General features: G+C 41.4%; 1 protein-coding gene across 1 annotated transcript in view; it reads left to right on the forward strand.

The window, feature by feature from the left end:
- The first annotated feature begins 390 nt into the window (after positions 1–390).
- The window catches only part of LOC120792898 (transcriptional enhancer factor TEF-3-like), a 39,698-nt gene continuing 19,625 nt past the window's right edge, over positions 391–20,463 (forward strand). Inside the window, exons 1-3 of the mRNA XM_040132292.1 lie at positions 391–405; positions 1,674–1,770; positions 12,531–12,899. Of these exons, the coding sequence (XP_039988226.1) occupies positions 391–405; positions 1,674–1,770; positions 12,531–12,899 (481 nt within the window). The remainder of the gene's footprint in view (positions 406–1,673; positions 1,771–12,530; positions 12,900–20,463) is intronic.

Consider the following 20,463-nt stretch of genomic DNA (forward strand, 5'->3'; position numbering starts at 1 on the left):
GGGCTTGGCTTGAACCATCCCCTAGTTATGCTGCTATAGGCCAAGACTGCCGGGAGACTACCCATGATGCTCCCCTCTCCTCTTCTCCCTCTCTACTCATATCCCATTAATGTTACTAACTCGGCTTCTTCTCTCTCCCGTAGTTTCTGTGCTTTCTCGCCCCTCTCCTCTCTCCTCCTGTCGCTTTCTGCAGGTGCTTCCGTCTCTCCGGAGCTGCAAATGCTGGATCTGTGACTCTAAAAGTCATTAAGAAATAGAGCTGTGCAAAGCTGCGTAATCACACATTCTGAAACACACGATCTCTCTCTGGGCTTATAAATGTGTAGGACGGTGACCGTGCAGGGGGGAGAGGGAAGAGGGAGGAGCGGGATTTGAGCTTGGAACGAATAGATGGAGAGAAATCAGGTAAAATGTCTCAGATCTGCCTCGCTGGACAACTCGACTGTTATCATCGTTCATGTGAGGACAATGACTGCTCTTGATCGGGGATTTAACCAGTAGGAAAGAAAAGTGTAACGGTGTGTCCCTCCTCGAAGCGGTTCTTACCAGTGAACCAACACCATGTAATACCCCAAATACCCACTAGAGGAGTCTGTTACCCAGTTCGTGTTATCCTGCACATGAGTCACAGAGTCCAAAGTTCAGGATCACACCTCAGACAATTAGGCCTCCAGGCCTTTAACGACTCTAACAACAAGCCCATGTCCAACGGTATTATGGCTTTTGTCTGCTTATGTGAGAATATAGGCAAAGGATGGGTGAAAACCTGGAGTGGAAAGAAAGACTGTTGCAGGTGGATTCCCCAAAAATGCTTCAAAAACTTGTACTAAGCTTTTAAAAAACACCTTATATCTCCTCTCTAGCTATTAAAACATCTGGCAACAAGGACGGACTTTAAGAGAGTACATAAAGCAATTAAATGACATTCTGAATTTAATGGCATGTGGTATAAAGTGGCAGAACTTTAATAACAGTCAAAAAGGAGGAACAGGATTTCAATGTTTGCGAAGGACCCAATGCATCCTGCACATTTAGTAAATAAGTTGCCCCTCTGGGCCAATATTGGATGGTTGTTCAGTTTCAACTTAAAAAAGCTGGATGAACCTTTTTTATTATGATGATTCCCACGAAGAGAAAAATTCTGATGAACTCATCTCAGTCCTCAACCATCCACACGGCAGGAGTTGTTACACAGACGTGATTTCTCATAACCTCGGTGTCATGTGTTTGCACATTAAATATTTGAGCGTGTCCCTCCTCCTAAAGGCAGTGACAGTTTCCCAAGCGCTGTATATTTTTATTCTTGGTGAGACTCCCCCCCCCCACACACACACACACATCCTTTCCTTTCCTTTTCGGAGCCCCCCCTCCCCCTCCGTCATTACGCGTTGACCGGTCAGACCTGCCTCCCTCCCTCCGCGCCTGCTTCCCTCCTTCCCCTCCCCTCCCCTCCCCTCCCCTCCTTCTCTCCCTTGGTCTTTTTCTCTGGCTTTTTCCAGGCTTCATGTCATACCACGGCTAATTCCTGAAATTCCTGTCCTCCTGTCGCTGCAAACAAACGGGCTTGAGGAAGGAGACGAGGCAGCAGAAAAACAAACAAAGAAAAAAAAAAAAAAACAACAACAAAAAAAAAAAAGAGAAAGAAAGAGAGACAAAAAGAAAAAACCTGACAGAGCCACTCTTCATTTAAAAAAAAAAAAAAAAGGAGAAAAACCCATCACATATTGCTGTACCTGCCCGCCCGCCTGTCTGCCGATAGAGTCTCGCCAGGTAAGCTCCTACAAGTGTTTTTTTTTTTTTTCTTTCTCTCTCGTTTCTTGAAAGTGTCGAACTCTCGCTGGGACTTGAACCGCGTCTTCCGTCGGAGTGTCAACTTTTGTCCGTCGGACGCCGTCGGACGCGACGTCGGTGTCTCACAACGCCGTCTCCCCTCGAACCAGTCCCGACCCGCCGTCGGTTGACAGCATTCCTCAAATATCTTACATTTCTTCGCTGAAATTCCTACATTTTTTTTTTCTTTTTCTCTCTCTCCCCTCTGTGGTCTTTAATTCCCGTAGTGGAGCGTGTGGTTTGACTTCCTGTGCCTGAGCCGGAACTTTTTCTGTTTTGTGAAGGAATAACGTCACAGCCGAGCAGTCAAACATTAGCGCCTGTCTGGGTAAAGTTTGGCACCGGGAAACGGGAATAATACAAACTGTGTATTTATTAACTCGCCTGTTATTTTCAGAAGGGTTTTTTTTTTTTTTCCCCCCTCTCTCACACTCTCTCTCTTCTGTCAACATGTGTGAGTAGACTGGAGGTGGATTGGCACAGTGGGGGTCTGCTTGTGAGCGTTGTCTTTGTGCTGTATGTCTCAGTCTATGACCATGATTTATTTGTCTTTTAGATCCTTTTAAAAACACCTGTGGTACCTGAGTAAAAGCAAAAATATCGCAACGTAAAAATAAAAAAAAATGATAATAATAACAAGACTGTTACAAGTGAATGTTCTGCTTTCTTACATACAGATGTGGAAGAAGTGTTCTGATCCTTTACTTAGGTAGAAGCAGAAATACCACAATGTGAAAGTACTCCATTACAAGTAAAAGTACTGAAAATTGTACTGGAGAGAAATAGTATCAGCACAATTTACTTAGGGTATAAAAGGACTCACTGTGCAGGCAAATGTTCTCTGCCAGAATTACATATATTATAACATAAGTATCAGGCTGCCATGCAGTTATTATTATCGATGCATCAATATCTGAGCAGTATTGGGGTATTGTAGCTGATCCTTCCTGCTTTCTACCATTTTACTTACTGTGTCTGTTTCAAATCCTTTAAAGTAACAAGCAACTACAGCTGTTGGATACATGAAGTGCGGTTAAAAAGTATATTTCCCTCCGAAGTACGGCGAGGTAGGAGGATGCCGGAAATGAAAATACTCAAGCAAAGTTTTCAAATTCTTAATCTACAAAGTAATGTAACAGTCAAGTGAATGTGGTGGGGTAAACAGTGCAACATTGTACCTCCCAATTGCAGTGGAGTACAAGTATGAAGTAGCCGGAAATGGAAATACGTAACGTACAAGTATATTGAAATTGTACTTAAGTAAATGTACTTAGTTACTTTCCACCAGGGGATATCATGCAGTGTCTCAGTATACACTGTATATTTTTGCTGTACATGGATGGTATCATGTGCTTAAGTCCTGGTGTTGTTTTTTGTTTTTTTTCTTTTTTAAAGACATTAGTTGTATTTCTATATTTAGTTGTAGTAGTAGTAGTATTGCTGCTGTTGCCGTTAAACGATTTCCTGCCCTGTTAGATTACACTTTAACTGCTCAGTTAATTAATTTTGTGCTGAATGTTATCCTCTAAAAACCATCCGCTATTTGTCTGCGTGTGTCTACCACTACTAACATATTGTAGTCTATTACATTACATTAATTTAATTTCAATTTGGCGGACGCTTTTGTCCGAAGTGATGTACAATGAGTGCATTCAGACTTCACAGGAGCAGCAAGAGCTAGATGTAATCAAAAACTGGAAGTGTGTCCCTCCCAAACAAAACAACTAAAAGCGTGTTCATAGCTACAGTACAAATGCTTAGATTTTCTGTTGTTTTTTTTTTGGGGGGGGGGTGAGTACAATCACTGAAGTACTGCACTTTAGCACAATTTTGGGGGCAATCAGTTGTGCTTTATTCTACTTTTTCCATTTAATGCCACTTTCTACTTGTACTCTGCTACATTTCAGAGGCAAATATTGTACTTTTTATTCCGCTATATTCATTTGACAGTTAAAAGTTGCTTTGCAAATTAAGATTTTACACATCAAGCATGTGATCAGCTCATAAAATATGAGGCAAGGCAACAGATGAAACTACCCAACAGTACATAGAGTTGTTAAAATTAACTGTATTGCATCATGAACCATATTCAATTATTACAAAATATAGTGATATAACATCCACACCGTTCATTCCACAGCATAATATGTACTTTAACTGTACTTTAAGTATATTTTAATGATATGATACAGCTGTACTTTTACATAAATAAGATGCTAAATGCAGAATGTTTACTTGTAACAGAGTATAGATTTATCTATTCCGTTCCTGCTTTATCTACTGACTTCAGATCAGAATAATGGAAGATCAGGACACTATTTCCCCTGCTGGAAATGAGACATAAGTGATGGCACCGGGGTATCTGGGGAGTCGGAGTCTATCAATATATTTCATGCAGGTGTCTCCAAAAGCAGTATCAGAAAGTTGGAACCCCCATACCCGTGAGAGAGATGTTGCCATATCCTGGCGATGCAGACTTTAATGAAACCCGAATAGTTAGTATAGGTTTTCACTCACGATTTAGACATATCATGTAAGGATTGTTTTAAAACGAGCAGCATGTCACAAGGTACTTATATTTTCATGATATTCAGAATGGCGTGTTTAACCTGATGGTCCTGTTTTGTGAAACACCCAAAAACACAGCTCAGATATGGCGAAGGGGGGGGACAAACAAACCAAAGAAAAAAAAACAAACCCCATAGGTTTAAGTAATTTACAGTGGAGCTGCAACTAAAGATTATTTTCATTACCGATGATTGTGCTGGTTATTTTCTCAGTTACTGTTTGGTGTGTAAAACATCAGAAAATAGTTAAATGTGAAAGTGAAATATGAGTTGTGATAGAAGACTAAGAAAAGCCAGCGAATATTTACGTTTGATAAGAAAACTCGTGAAATTTGGCATTTTTGCATAAAAAAAGTTGCTGTGGATTAATATCCTGTCAGTCAGCTAATCATTTCAGCTTTTATATCTTTTGAACATGATACTCAGCTTTACCAAACGGGCTTGTCCAAACAGTAAAAAGTGTTCAGAATTCCATCTTGTGTATGATTGTGTAGATACTTCATGTCAGTGTGTGACACACTTAGCATTGTAGAGTATATTTCAGTAGATTCTCTCTGTGCTGCTGCAGAGCTGAAAAAGCTAGTGAGTGAGTAGGGAATGTTTTTGGTCATGGTTTGAGACAGCTAACACGGGGCTTGCTGGGGTTTGTGTGTGTGTGTGTGTGTGTGTGTGTGTGTGTGTGTTACGGTGTCCTGGAGGGCAGCTGATAGGTGTGCGTTTTCCAGAGGGTCAACAGGTGGAATGGAGCAGGGTGACGATGTGACGGGACGGGGGGGGGGGCTCTTCAGAGGAGGCACCTGTCAAAGCCTCCTCTGAAGACCTCTGACAGCCAGAGGAGTTTGGGTTTTTTCCAGGCTTTGGGTTCACTTTTGTCATAGACAGATGAATTATATCGTAATATCAAATCTAAGGTGGTACTGTTTTCACTGCAGTAGCATTTGTGCATCTGTGTGTGGGGGTTGTGTGCGTGCGTGTGCTTGCATGCGCGCGTGTTTGTGTGTTGGGTGGGTGGGTGGATGTGACTGGGCCTAGAGGTGGATGTGTATGTGTTTGTGTGGGTGAATGAGTGGAACGAGTAAGAAGGGAGGTAAAAAAAAAAAAAAGAGGTGTGTGAGCAAGCAGGGTATATTTGTGTGTTTCAGCCTTACTTGCGAGTAAGAGTGTGTGTATATTGAGTTGCCCTGAGACAGGTCCTCTACATAGCGGAGGAGTTATTTTTCTTTCTTTTTTTTCTCTCTCTTCTTTCTATTATTTTTTTTTTTATTTATTTTTTTTGCTGTGCTCATCCCACATAGCGATCATTCCTCCTCTGCTCGCACGAAAGAAACGAATAATGCCTCAGATATGAGCCTTATAGAACAAAGACTTCACCCCCCCCCCTCTTCCTTTTCTACCAACAGCACTCTGCACCCAAAGCTCTGTGTAGTGTGTGTGTAACTGGGTTGTCTATTGATTCCAGCCAGTCTGATGGATCTTTCTGTTTGGATTATCTGGGACTGGTCTGATAGACCCTCTGTCCTCTGTGACTACGACTCTTTAGCTAATGACTACCGAGTCTTGACCCTCTGTCCTCTCTGGATGCCATTAGATAAGGAGGTGGAACTGTGGGATTTGTATAAAGGTGAAAAAGACATAAATATACAAATTGCAGCCTATGAAATTATTGAGGCTGAATTTGTAAGTATTTTTGATTCCTATTTTTCTTTATTTAGACCTTCTGTAACTGATTTTTTGGACACTTGGGGGCATTGAGAACAAACTGTTAACACAACACTGACATATTATCACCTTTTATAAAGTGTGTCTGGCCACCTGGCAAATGTATGTCCAACATTAACTCTCTCTTGGCTCTGTTTTTGGTCTCTACCCTCTCCTGGGGGAATTATCTGGCCTTTTAGCTGCTAAATGCTCCACTACGTTCACCAGTTATTTGCTAACCACTGTCTGTCTGCTGTTCAGTGTTGGGCAGGTAGAGTTTTAAAGAGTTTTACAAGTTTTAAAAACAGATGCCTGCGGCGTCTGGAAATTGTACTATGAGCGGCGAGTCTGAACCAAAACCGTAAACATTGCAAGCTGTAAGACCAAAACAATGAACTGAAAGACACCAAAACGAGAGCAGAGGGTACTGCAGAGCTGGTTGATAATTATCTGTGGGTTTGTCAGTACAAGCAACACTTTTCACATTACATGTGGTCATTTAATCCATTCGTCATATAAAATATGGATTATAGCTACTTTAAGTTTACAATATTTTTGTTTTATTTTATTTACAGTTACTATTCACAAAGACTGATGATTTAATTCTTTCTTTAGCAATTTCCTCTAATGATTTATTTTTTGTTAGTCCTTCCTGAGCAGTAAAACTATCATCTTTTATGTAGAATTAATGTAATCTTTGATTAATTCTATTAAATATAAAATATTTTACCTCAGTACATGCTCTATGTATAAAATTTATAATCAAATGAAAGGGATGATAGCTCAAAATATTTTTGTTAAGTGTTTTTGTAAAAAAGGAATATCAGTCAGGTTGTCGTTATCAGATTCATTTTTTTTTTACCCTCAAGTAACGACATCATCCTCTATCATATATAAGTCACACAGCTGAAATGATGAATGGTCAGTGGACAGAAAATTAAATGGCAATCATTTTGATAATCAGTTAATCACTTGAGTCATTTTTCAAGCCAAATGTTTAAAGTTTCCCCAATTCCAGCTACTCAGTTGTGAGTACTTGCTGCTTTTCGTTGTCGCATGTGATAATAAATTGAATAGCTTTGAGTTTTGTACTGTTGGTTGGACAAAACTAGTAATTTGGATATGTCAAATTGGGCTTTAGGAAAGTGCTATTTTTAGACTTTTTGTGTGTTTGAAGGGGGTGTTTGCTCTTTGCATGTTCATATGAACATGACTGTAGTATCTCAAGTTCGAAACCCACAAGCGTTGTATACACGTGTGTGTGTGTGTGTGTGTGTGTGTGTGTGTGTGTGGAGAGTCTGGAGGCTCCCGCTGGTGTAGCACTGTGGCAGTCGGTGCCAGAGAACATGTCCTCTCAGCAAAAACCCGACAAAACAAACCCGTTTGTCTCCACTGGCTCTCACTGCGACTTTCCATCGCATAGCCTGATCCCATACTGCTGCCTTATTCTCAGACTGTGTTTCCTGCCTTTACATTCCCGGCCTGATTAGTAGAGATTGTGACCAGTTGAGTACACACACGCACTCACACACACCCACACTCGCCAAATACACACACAAATGCATGCACAGACAGACAGAGAGACACACACTGTTAACTAGGTGTTAACAAGTACTGTAGCTTTCTGGAGCTTTTGAGACAAACAATAACTTACATAAATCTTTTTTTTTTTTTGCGGTTTTTTTTTTTTTCTTCTATTTTTCGTAGGAATATTGACCAACTAGAGCTGCAGTGACTTGTCAATTAATAAGTTAATTTATTGACAGGAAAATTAATTGGCAACTATTTTGATAATTGGATAATCGTCTGAGTCACATTTCAAGCAAAAAGCCAAACATTTGACGGTTTCATGTTCTCAATGTGAGAACATTTCCTGGTCTTAAGTTATATTAGTAATTATTGATAGTGGTTGCCTTGGAATTTAGTCGCATTACGTTTAACGTCTGAGCTGAATACCAACAAGAAAGAGAGTCTACAACCATGCTAGCAGCTCGGCCAGGATGTACTTAAACACAGCAGCGCTTTGAGCTAAATGCTAACATCTGCATGCTTACATGCCCCCACTGACAATGTTAACATGCTCATGTTTAGCAGACGCGATAATTACCAAGTTCACCCTCTTAGTTTAGAGTGTCAGCATGCCAAAATTTACTAATAAGCACTAAACACAAAGTACAGCTGAGGATGCCGCGAATGTTATTATATTATTTGGTCACAAACCAAAGTATCGGGCAAATACAAATTTTGACTTCATCGGTCGAAACAAGTCTTGTTGAAACAAGTCAGAGGACCACCCAAGGTTTTATGATTTATTTATCCTGTAGGGGACATAAATGAACAAAATTTCATGGCAGTCCATTCAAAGGTTTGCTGAGACATTTCACTCAAAACCTCAAATGTCAACATGCTGGTGGCGCTAAAGGAAAAGTTGGGGGGTGATCATATTCTGCTGGAGACATTGTCTCGGAACCATGAACGTCTATACAAAATTTCATGGCTAAACATTAAATAGTTGTTGAGATATTTTAGACTGGACCAAAGTGGTGGACCAACGCTGCTGGTTTGGCTAAAAACACCAAAAACATGAGATACACTGACACAGAGTACTGAGTTCAGGCCTCAGTACCTCATGTAGCCTAGACACCCGCCCACCTGGCTGGCACTGGTCCAGGCCAAAGGTGCATAGAGGCTCAGTTAACCTGCTGATTCTTGTGTTGTTTGCCCGTGTTTTGATGTGTGTGTGTGTGTGTGTGTGTGTGTGTGTGTGTGTGTGTGTGTGTGTGTGTCTGTGTGTGTGTGTGTTTCTTTGATGCTTGGATTAATTTTTTTTTTTTTTTTTTTTTCCCTCTTAATTTGTTGCAACGAGTTTGTTTTATTTAGTGTGTGTGTGTGTGTGTGTGTGTGTGTGTGTGTGTGTGTGTGTGTGTGTGTGTGTGTGTGTGTGTGCGCACGCACGCACGCAGTTGTATTAATGGGTGTGGGGCAGTCAGGGGGTTTTGGGCCCCCCGTCCACAGCACCAGCTGAGGGATTATCCCGTTGAGCGGATCCAGGGAAGAGGGGCCTCGCTGGGGGTGGATGGGAGACTGAGTGGGACGGGTGAGGGATGGAAGGGGGGCTTGTTTTAAGGCATAGGCTTAGGTTAATTAACCTCCTGGACGGTTTGACTAAAGCTACGAGCAGCACACTAATGGTTTATGGCCTCCACAAATCTCACAGTGACCTACAGTGGCCCTGAGCTGGAGTTGCAGTTAGTTCAAAGTCGGTTACACTAACAATTGAAATGTCAAATTTGAGTTATGTTTTGTGATTGATTTCACAAAGTTTTGTTTTGGCGTGATTTTAGCGAAGCCACTGGCTCACTGTCGATTAGCTGGTTTGTGATCAAGATTATGGCTTGTGACGAGTAGGATTTTTGGGATAAAATACACAACCACAAATTAGCACCATCAGGAAGACTTTCTACATGTTGTCTCTATGTAATTCGATCATGATTTTGTTGTTTGATTTGATGCTCTAATTTGATTCGTTTCTATGCTTTCAGCCATTCTTTTTAATGGTTGATGTCTGGGTTTTACAAGAATGCTATTAACATATTCTGATCTATATACACAGCAGATGTAAAGGCAGTATTTCTTTGAGATTTGTATTATTATTATTTGTATTTGTTGAGTCCTACTTTTTGAAGACAAGTTTTAACAGGCTGAATCATTTATTTTTTTTAAGCATAAGCTGTAAAAGCAATCGGTTACTAAAACATTCACAGCTTCACAGGACAAGACCTGTTAACTAGATGATAATGAGCAATGTCTCACTTACATCTGTGTGGTGTCGCTTCTTGATAAATGACTTACCAACTCACTAACAATGACCCTTTTCGACCGCACAGGAATACATTTCACTTTAGATTGAATTATGATTGAACCATAAAATGTCTGACATTTTTTAATTATTAAAAAAAAAAAATGAAATGATTTCTCGACTATCAAAATAGTTGCTGATTTTTTTTTAAAAATTATTTTGTTATTCGATGAAACGATGATTTGTACTAATCGTTTCAGCTCTCCACTTACCGGCACAGATATCAACCTCAAAAACCAATATCATTCATATCGTGTGGGACTTGGAGTTGTGTTTGTGTGGGCATGAGTTTATTTTTTCCGTGTGCATCTTTACATGCGTGTGTGTGTGTGTGTGTGTGTGTGTGTGTGTGTGTGTGTGTGTGTGTGTGTGTGTGTGTGTGTGTGTGTGTGTGTGTGTGTGTGTGTGTGTGTGTGTGTGTGTGTGAGAGAGAGAGAGTGAGAGAGAGAGTGCGAGAGGAGGGAGATGGGGAGAATGGCCAACTGGCCGGACGCTTTGCAGGAAGCATTGTGGAACATCAGGGGGCTCAGAGGAAGTGCGAGGGGAGGAACTGGACGGACCGGCTGGAGAGTCTTACTCACTCCCTACAGCACACTGACTCACTCATCAGATCACTATGACCCCTTTTCAACTGTAACCTTGAAGAACTTAGACCCCCTGTACTGCCTCCACACCTAACACACTCATTCATGGTTTGGATTATTCCTGACGTAATGGTTGCTGCTTTTCCTTTTGTTGCCCTAGATGGACATGGAGGTCTCTTAGTTACATGGTGGCAGGAAAAACGTTGATGACAAACACAAAGCTCTGTTTGTACTGACTCACGGGTTTGTGAGTCCTTTCTTAACCATGTCCTACCATCTGTGCCCGATTTCCATTTTTCTCCTGCATGTCCGCCGAGAGGAAGAGGTGGAGCTGACGTCTGTCTCATGCTCTCCACTCAAATGTATAAGCGCAGTGTGCACATCCTAAACAAACTGGTGTGTAGAGAAAACAGGATATGAATGCTGTGCGTCGGCAGACTTTTTGCAAGTCATTCATCCCTATGCTGTCACTTGCATGTGGATCTCATTGCTGTTTGGCCATTTTTTGCTTCACAAAGAGCCAATGGAATGTAAAATTAATCCATTTAATTAGTCAGCTGGTTAATGTAATACTCTCCCCACCCAAAACAATGCACGAACACATTCAAATCTCAGCAGATGATCTATAAGTTTAATAATACAGTCAGTTTTAGTGCTGATGAAGAAATGGGCAACCTAAAAAGCCCCCTGGCCTTAATATCCTGGTATGATCCTCCTTGGCATGCGTGTCTAAGTGTGTCTGAGGACAGTGATCCCACTTTAATGTGTCTACTCATTTGTTGACTTTAGGCCCCATCCTGCAGCCCCTCTCCTGCCCTGCCGTTGTCTCAGCGCTAGGTGCCACTTTATTTGTTTTCACAGTGGCAGTAACCTAATCAATGATCTGAGGTGCTTTTTCCAAATCGGGATTAGCAGCTATGGGGCTGATGTGATCATGTAGTCCGCCATGAGATTCATGTGACTGCCCTAAAGTAGCGGCTAGGTTGCTAACCAGCCTAGGTGGTGATGTCATCTGGTCTCAGGAGCATTTCTAGGATGAAAACTTTGTCAGTCTGATTTTAGTGGCTTTTATGTTTTAATGTGATATGAAGAATTAGCTGGTCTGCAAATGTTGGAGCCCTTGAGTTTATGAGAGTCTTTAAGACACAAAAAACATTTTTCTGCGTTCCTGAAAAGTCGTCATTTTGTGAATGAATTATAAGGGTCTGCAAAGTGTTCGTCTAAAGCAGCCCACATATTCATGATTAGTTCTGACTTGATAAGTTTATTAATTGTTTAGTCAAAGAATGAAAAATTTCTTTTCCTTAAATAATCAATTATTTGTTTAAGTAAACTATCAAGGAAAAATGTCATACATTTTTGGATTCTTGCATCTTTAATGTGAGAATTTGCTGCTTTCCTCTGGAGTACATTATTTTTAATTCAGTATCTTTGAGATTTTAACTCTTGTTTGCACAAAACAAGCCATCTGAAGACAACACCTTGGGTTAAGGGAAATTCCCTGACATTTTATAGCCTAAACAATTAATTGATTATTCAAAAGATATGAACACATTAATTAATGATATCAAATAAGTGTTAGTTGCAGCCTTGTTAATTACTTTTGAATGTTAATGTGGGCTTTTTCTCTTTTCTTCCTCCTGTAAGTGTTATATATGTAAAGTGTGCATGAGTGAATGATTTTTAAAAACAGAAAGTCATTTTGCCAAATTTGCATTATGTGAAAGTGTTGGTGCTCAGTGTGTCGGAACATATCAACTGTTGTTATATTATTATTCTTAAAAGTATAGATTATATAGAACATTTAAATTAGTAAATCCTTGTCAGAAAAAAGGACAAAAATCTAGATTGGATTATTCTTTTCTTCACAAAACGTACATTTTTGCGAGGGGAACCTAAGAAATCCTTCCCCCAGGTAATTCTGGATTTTAGAGACTTCCTCCTTAAACAGCACCACATCAATGTTATCATCCTTTTTTTTCCCTTTCCCAGGACTATCCCGCCACATCCAGACTCATCATCATCATCATCACACTTGTGGATTTCATAAAGGCAGATCCACTCCCTGCAGCCTCCTCCTCCTCCCTCTCCTTCCACCCTCATCTCCCCCAACCCCTGACCCACCCCCCCCTGCTCTGTGGCGCCCTTTTTGTCTTCCCACCACGTCTGCGGAGTGGGTGACGGCTCCCTCCCCCAGGGGCGGGAGTGAGGAGCTGGGGGATGGACTCGACAAACCCCTGGAAAATGATGCGGAGGGCGTGTGGAGCCCTGACATTGAGCAGAGCTTTCAGGAGGCCCTGGCCATCTACCCTCCCTGTGGCCGCAGGAAGATCATCCTCTCTGATGAGGGCAAGATGTACGGTATGCCCACCTCTTTCATCATCTGTCTTATCTTTTTCTTCTCGAATGAGATGATAAACAAAAGGCCTGGGGACCAGCTCATGTGAAGACCATGGTTGGGGATAATTGTCCTTCAATTCAAGTTGGTCAGTTGGTTCTATACTGTAACAGCACAAACAAAACTATATTTTGCATGAAAACTTTATATATATATATGATAGATAGATAGATAGATTAGATAGATATATAGAGATATAGAGATATAGATAGATAGAGATATAGAGATATAGATATAGATATACATAGATAGATAGATATACAGATATAGATATATAGATATAGATATATGTGTATTTATAAATATAGATACACACACACACACACACATTCACACACAAAAATAGAGAAAAATAACTCCACTGCTATGAAGAGGACTAAACATATAAAAATACACTCACATCACTGCTTGCTCGCACACCTTTACATACTTTTTACTTTATATACCTCATATATATCTATCTTTCCCTTATATATATATATATATATATCCCTTATATATTGAACTCATATCATACTTATATCATTGGCTACAAAAAGTTTGATCACGCTGAACAAGCTGTTTGAAGACAAAATTAGGGAAATAACAATAAATAGCCTTTCCTGCTCCTGTTAAATCTGTGAAAATTGGCTCCGTTAAGATGTTTGTTTTCAATTCAATGTCAATGAGAAGTTGATGACTGAAGATTAATTTGCAGTAAAATATTTATTGTAGACGGAATGCAACCCACATCTGAAGTACTGTGGGAATAAACAGATAAATACTCTGCTTCTTCACACTTCCCACTATAAACTGTACTTCATATGGTCAGACAGTTTGTTTCACATACTCCCACCCATGCACACACACACACACACACACACACACCCACACACCCATTCACCACCACTCCTCGTGGTCAAGTTTCACATCGCTCCTGTTTCCTGCACAGCTGTCAGCTCCACTTGGTCCTGTAACGCACGGTTTGAGGGCACGATGTGTCAGAAACAGGCGCTCACACTCAAATCACTCATTCTTCTACACATACATACACATTATGCTTCTCATGCACAGTTTGTGCATCTCATATCTGAAACTATGATATTTGGCTGACAATGAAAACCCTTGACTGCCACTTTCAGAAAAATGAATTTAACTATGATTTTCGCCATCATCACCATCGTGACGATGATGATGACGGTCTTTGCCCCATTGTATCTCTGGCTGGGATAATGGAGAGCCCTCCTGAGATTTGTTTATTTCCTTGCATTTGATAATGATTTGAGGTAAAAGACCAAAATAACTATGCTGCAGGTATTTCCTCAGTGAATCTTCGGATAATGTCAAGGCCAAACAGGTGTTTGGAGGGTGAAGTGACATTCCTCCGCGACATCTTGCTGAAAGATGTTTGGTAACAGATGGTATGGCCATAGCAGGTCCTCTTGCCTGAGTGTTTGATAGCGGATCTGGTCGGTGGAAAACAGGGCAGACGGAGGTAGTGGCGCTATCAGACAGCCTCTGTCATCGCTTTATTTTGTCACGGTGCCACACTTAAACCCCTTATAAAGCCTGTAATAATAGTTGCAGGGGGCAGATGAGAGCGGGGCAGGTGGTTCATTCTGTGTCACGGGGATGGGGGGCCAGATGAACAAAGGTGGTAGGAGGTTGTGCTTTTTGGCAAGGCAGGCACTGAGGTGCACCTTCCTCCCTGTGGGGGTCAGGGGCAGGTGATGTGCGCCAGGGAGCGCGTTGGCCCGCCAGGAATGGCATGTGCGCTTGGGAGCCCGAGGGTTCAAGGCAGCTTGGCTGTAACGCTAAACCAGAATAGACGTTTACCCTTTGAACGCCTGGAGGGGAGGAGGGGGCTGGACAAATAAACACCAAGGTGGTCAGTAGTGTCTTGCATGGCCTCTGGTCTCGGCAGACCTCTCTCACACCTGTCCCCGGTGTGTGTATATGTGTGTGTTTCAGAGGGACAAAAGGTAGAGACTGTGTCTTTGTGCCACCCTCTTCTGCTCACGGTTATATCTGTGATTTACCTCCCCACATCTCTTTGTCTCAGACTCCCTGTCTGTCTTTGTCCTTTATGAATAACCTTTTCTCCTTCCTGTCAGTCCGTCAGTCAGTCCATTTGCCTTTCAGTTCAGCTCCAGCTGCTCTCTGCGTTCAACATGATAGCCTTGCTGCAAATACAGATTTATGACTTGAGACATGAGGCGAGACTGAGCCCGTGCACGGCCCACTTTGCCCCCATTGCCCCTAAACAGCCCATCCAGCTCTTCCCTTACAGCCTCTGCAGCTCCACGGTCCTCCACTTTTATCACCATCCCCGGGGTCGCATGTGGCCAACAACTCAAGTCATTCAAGCAACCGCAATCAATGCAAAGCCACTTTGAAGGTCTTTAGTGTTGTTAATGTTGTTAAAGCGCTGATGGGTGGTCTTAAATCAGGTAGCCAAATCAAATATCAGCTGAGAATATCTTTAAAGGCATACATGAAATAGTGAAGCGATGATTTGATACTTATAGAAATGTCATTTAGTCTCCTCGCACAGGCTAAATATGGACACATAGACAAAACAAACTCCTAGCAAAATAACTATGTCCGTTGGCCGAGAGCAACATACTCTGAATTTTAGGTTGAATTCTCCTTTGAGGAATGAATGCCATTCTTTGCTAAACAATATGATATTGAGTCTCTGAGCAGCTAAACAAAAAGAATGTGTTCGGTTCGCTTTCCCCATCATAAATTCCTAAATTGAATGGAATGTTTTTACCCCATATACCCCATGTACCTTCACCACATTTTTTTCCCATAATGCTGTGCATAGCGCTGGCCCTCGCGCCCGTTACTCGACAGACCCATTAGCTTGCTTATTAGGGACGGTGTCACGGATATTGTGGCAGTTATGCGCTCCAGCGGTAATTTGACATGCATCTGCCAAGGAAAACATTTCCTGCCTTGTGTGGCTCTCAGCGAGAGACATGCCCTGTGGTCTGACCGAAGGCCTCATGCTGCAATAATGGAAAAACAGTCCCAAACTTGTTGTGCACTGGAAACCAATGTGCTGACAGCTCTCACTAGAAGAATGTGGCACTGGAAATATGATTATCTTCCCTGTTTATTTGCTGCCATATAACTGCCATATTAATTTATGTGCCACTTTTGCAATTGTAATTGTTTTAATTTATGATGTCTTTTGAATCATTCTCATTCAGCAGCATTAAATCTTGCATCGCACCATGTTTTATGCAGCTGTTTGGTTTGGTCACACTTGATTTCCTCACATCTGTTAGAGGAGCACTTTTCTCATATTTTGATGGGTCTTACATCCTGTGGGGGGGGGACTGCTTGTGTTGGTGTCGTGGACAAAGTCAACAAAGTTTCCCTCAGTAGTGACATGTTTTTCTGTCAGTTCAGAACAAAGAATGCCGACACAAGGAATCATCCTTCCGCTGAGCTTCGCTTGCGCATCATGTCAAACCCGTTGTTGGTTTTTGTCAGGCAATGCAAATATGTTTTTGTCTCAAGTGATCCTCATAAAGAAGGTGATTATAAAGGTCAGCGGAAAGCAACAGCGAGTCCTCACCCAGGTCAGAACTTCTGTAGTAAAGTGAGAGATTCCCCGGCGACCTTGACCTGTAGACCTTTTGAAGAAGCCTCTGGGGCTTGGTTTCCTGGTTTCCTTTGGTAACCATGTCTCATTTCTCTGCATGAAGACATGCAGAGAACTGTGTGTGTGTGTGTGTGTGTGTGTGGGGGGGGGGGTGTTGATATACAAGGTCCCTGGCTGGACTCAAACAGAGAACGTTACACTTTAATGGTCAGCATCTAAACTGCCAGGCCAAGGGGATTCTCGAATGCCTTTAATTTTGACGGCCTTTTTCTGAACCTCGCACTGGTTTGCACCTCGCTGTGTGCGCATTCTCAAGGTCAGAAACATTTTGTTAATTCTTTAATTACACTTTGATTGAAATCCTTAGTTTTAACAACGGAATTTTGTGACATGATTAAAAAAATGTGATTCCACTGAAAGTCAGTAGATGCTAATATTGAATTAATGAAAGCATGTGAAGGGCTCCACTGTCATGCTAAAGCAAAATTTAACAGGAAATATGGTTGTCAGTGTCTGTGGCATCAAGTATTAAAAACTGCTCACAGTGCTCTCACATTGTAGGGTTTCGAGGAAACCCCCTGCTGATAATGAACTCGTGGAATCTAGACACCGATCCCTTCATCTCCGTCACTGTCTTTCTTTATGTACTTCTCTTCTCTGTTTCCCACAGAGTGACCCAAAAGGACACGGTGAGCAGCGACAGCCATGTAACAGAGCTGTCACTGTAATTTTATCTGCCCGTGCAATTAACATACGTTGAGCAAACTATCCCGGCATAATCTCTGTAACTGCAAGGACACTCATGGCAGGTTATATTAATATAACATGACATCTGTTAAATTTACTCCTCTGCTAGAAATACTATACTTTGTCAGAAGTCAGTAGCAAACTTTAGATTTGGCTCGGACAGCAGTGCGACTGGTTACCATGCTGACGAGTCCCGCATGTCGCTCTGCGTTTGAGAGTCACCCGGAGAGAGGAAGCTTCAATGACACCTGTCAATGATAGTCAGAGACCAACTCAGAGAAATTGAGTTAATATGGGATGGGAAATAACACTTAATGTTACGGATCCTTTATTTGCTCTCAATTGCCATTGTTCTCAAGAGTTTCCTGGAAAAAAAACGATGTAATTTGGTATACTTATTAAAGACAGGTAAAACACAAAGTTCTGAGACTTTTACATCAGTTGTGTTCACCTCAAAAGCAGTTGTTGATTTCTAGAGGAATCTCTGTGAAAGAACTGCTCCATTTAGACCCAGATTAATAGACGGAAAATTTATAATTTGTTCAGTATTGGAAGCTTGATTCACTGTATGTATGTTCAGCTGACCTGGCAATCAGTTGAAATTGGTAATTAGGAGTTTACCAATTGAACACGCTCTCTATTTTACCTACTCTCGTGTCTGCATGAAATTCAAAAATACTTTTACATTTTGTGAATAGTAACTGGCCAATTGCATCCCTCTAATTTGAAAAGAATACATTACAGTAGCCCCAACGGAAGAGGAGTTTCCTTGTTTCTTGTCACATGACAACATTGGAAAAAATTTGGGCTTTATCAAGTAAAACTTTACTAAGTGTTGAGTATGTAATTGTACACAAATCGCCGGAGTTTGAGGCCCACCTACATCACTGACTTCAAACTATTTCTATTGTCACACTGTGTCTCCACATATCCTGTCATGATGAGGTAAAGCACTTCCCGCACTTACTGCATGTTCCGGATTATTATATTAACACAGTCAACGTACTTATATTTTGTGAATCTCCATATTATTATTTCTTTTATTTGTGCGAGTCTCTATCTACTTTGGAAAAAACAGCAGTTCAATTTCTAATTCACTATTTCAAAGGTGAAAAGATGGACCAAAAGAGAAAAAAAAAAAATTGTGAGCAATTTTTATTCCAGTTGTCAATTTTTAAATTATCCACATTTTGGGTTAAAGTAGACATGCTTAGTGACTGACTTTTCAGAGCTCAGTAAGGCTGCATCCAGGTTCTATCAGAGGGGAAAGGACACCCGGCCAAGACATTCCTGCAGCCTAAATGTGACCTTTGTTCTCCTGAGCAGACATAGTGGGGGCACATGTGCTTCGGAGGGAAAACATATGGCTGGCAGATGTGTCTTCCGCGAGGATGGCAGTTAATATACAGTTAGACATACATACACAACTGTACAGGGGCACACTGACCAAAATTCAATGATAAAATGAAATAACTTAAGTATGACAGCAGCAACCAAAATATTTCCGCCACAAACCTAAGCATAGCTGAGCACATAGGGGAAATGTTGTTGTGCAGAGATGGCTGTATATTTCAAGGTGTTAATTGCTTTTGCGTTTTAATGAAAATTGTAGTTATAATTATGTAATTATAGTAAAACATAATTTAAGTGTTAGGGTTAATTTTAAACAGATTTAAATAGAGTTTTGGTACATAGAGCTGTTGTTGCACACACAATAACAGGACATGGACCCATGGGGTGATGTTGGAGCAGCAGATGCAAGACCCGGTGCGGACCAGTCAGTATACAGGAATGTCAGGAATGCACTGGGCTGAGAGAGACACAGAGAAGGAGAGAGAGAGAGAGAGAGAGAGAGAGGGAGAAAGGGAGATCAGACCAGGCCAGTGATGACCGCAGCCCCGTTGGGCAAGGGCAGATTTACGACCAGCCAGGCCCAGAGGTTGACTTTGGAGGGAACGTTGTAGGCCGCCTTCACTAACCACATCCACCTCCCCATGACCTCTGCCGACAGGCTTGAGGAGGAGGAGAGGAGAAAGCAAACCACCATAACAGTTTTTTTTAAAGCCCTTTAGCATCACTTCCGCTCCAGGAGTGAATGTGATACATAGTTTCGATGTTTTTGTTTTTCTTAAGACTGGACCATGCTTTTCTGCATGTGAGCGAATGTGCGCGGATAATGTCCAGAGGTTTTTGCGTTGCTCTTTTCTTTTTATACCTGTGTGGATTTTGGGGAAAACGTTATCTTGTGTAGTGCACCTCCAATGTTCCATTTCAAACCCGACGCAGGCTCCATCAGCACCGATATGGCCTTAATTAATCAGTCGGTTATCAGCCATCATCCGAGTGCTCCACACAAAATTTGGTGTTTCCGCCAATGGTTAACCATAAATCATTCACTTTGGGCTGCCAACACAGTTTTTAGTGCCACAGCAGTCCCTGGCCGCATGTTACCTTACATAAAACTCATTCCATTGTGCATTGTTTGTGGATCGGTACACTGACTTCTCTACTTTTGCTTCTGTTACAGTATGTTTTAGGTGTCATACTTAAGTATTTCTATGGCTTTTTTAGAAAGTCTAATGCAACCTACAAATTACACATTGACCTTGTCTGCCATTCGGGGTGTCCTGTCAACAATTTACAGACACGTCTTTTACTGTGGTGGTTTTGTAAAGAAAGGATTTTTTGGACCACAAGGGGTTTTTTTTTTTTGGTGTTGTTTTTTTGCAGAACAATAGTTGGCTACTGGGAATAATTGGAGGCAAAGCTGACTCTGCTACACTGTAGTCGAGTACATGAACAGTTCTCACACATACTTCTATAATTACCACTTGTGGAAAGAGAGTTACATTGGGTGGCTTTAAGTTAGAAATACATTAGAAAAGGTGTAATCTGGGACACAGTACCAATCTGACTGAGTGGTACTGTGTCCCTAGACCCCACAGTAACTTTTAAAAATCATATCAAAGAGTCACGTCAAAGACAGTTCTATCCCTGGCAGTGTGGAAACAATAAATATTAAGCAGTATACAATAGGGAAACTTAACCAACCATGTACCGGCCACAGAAATATTCCCCTATAACCTCAGAGATTCCAGTGTTTTCTAAGTTACACAACCCAGTAGTATCCCCTGAACTCTGCTGTGGTCAGTGACTTTTCATGCCCTTAAGAAATTTTTCCAGAA

The sequence above is a fragment of the Xiphias gladius genome, chromosome 8, assembly GCF_016859285.1.
Source record: "Xiphias gladius isolate SHS-SW01 ecotype Sanya breed wild chromosome 8, ASM1685928v1, whole genome shotgun sequence".
Classification (NCBI taxonomy): domain Eukaryota; kingdom Metazoa; phylum Chordata; class Actinopteri; order Istiophoriformes; family Xiphiidae; genus Xiphias; species Xiphias gladius.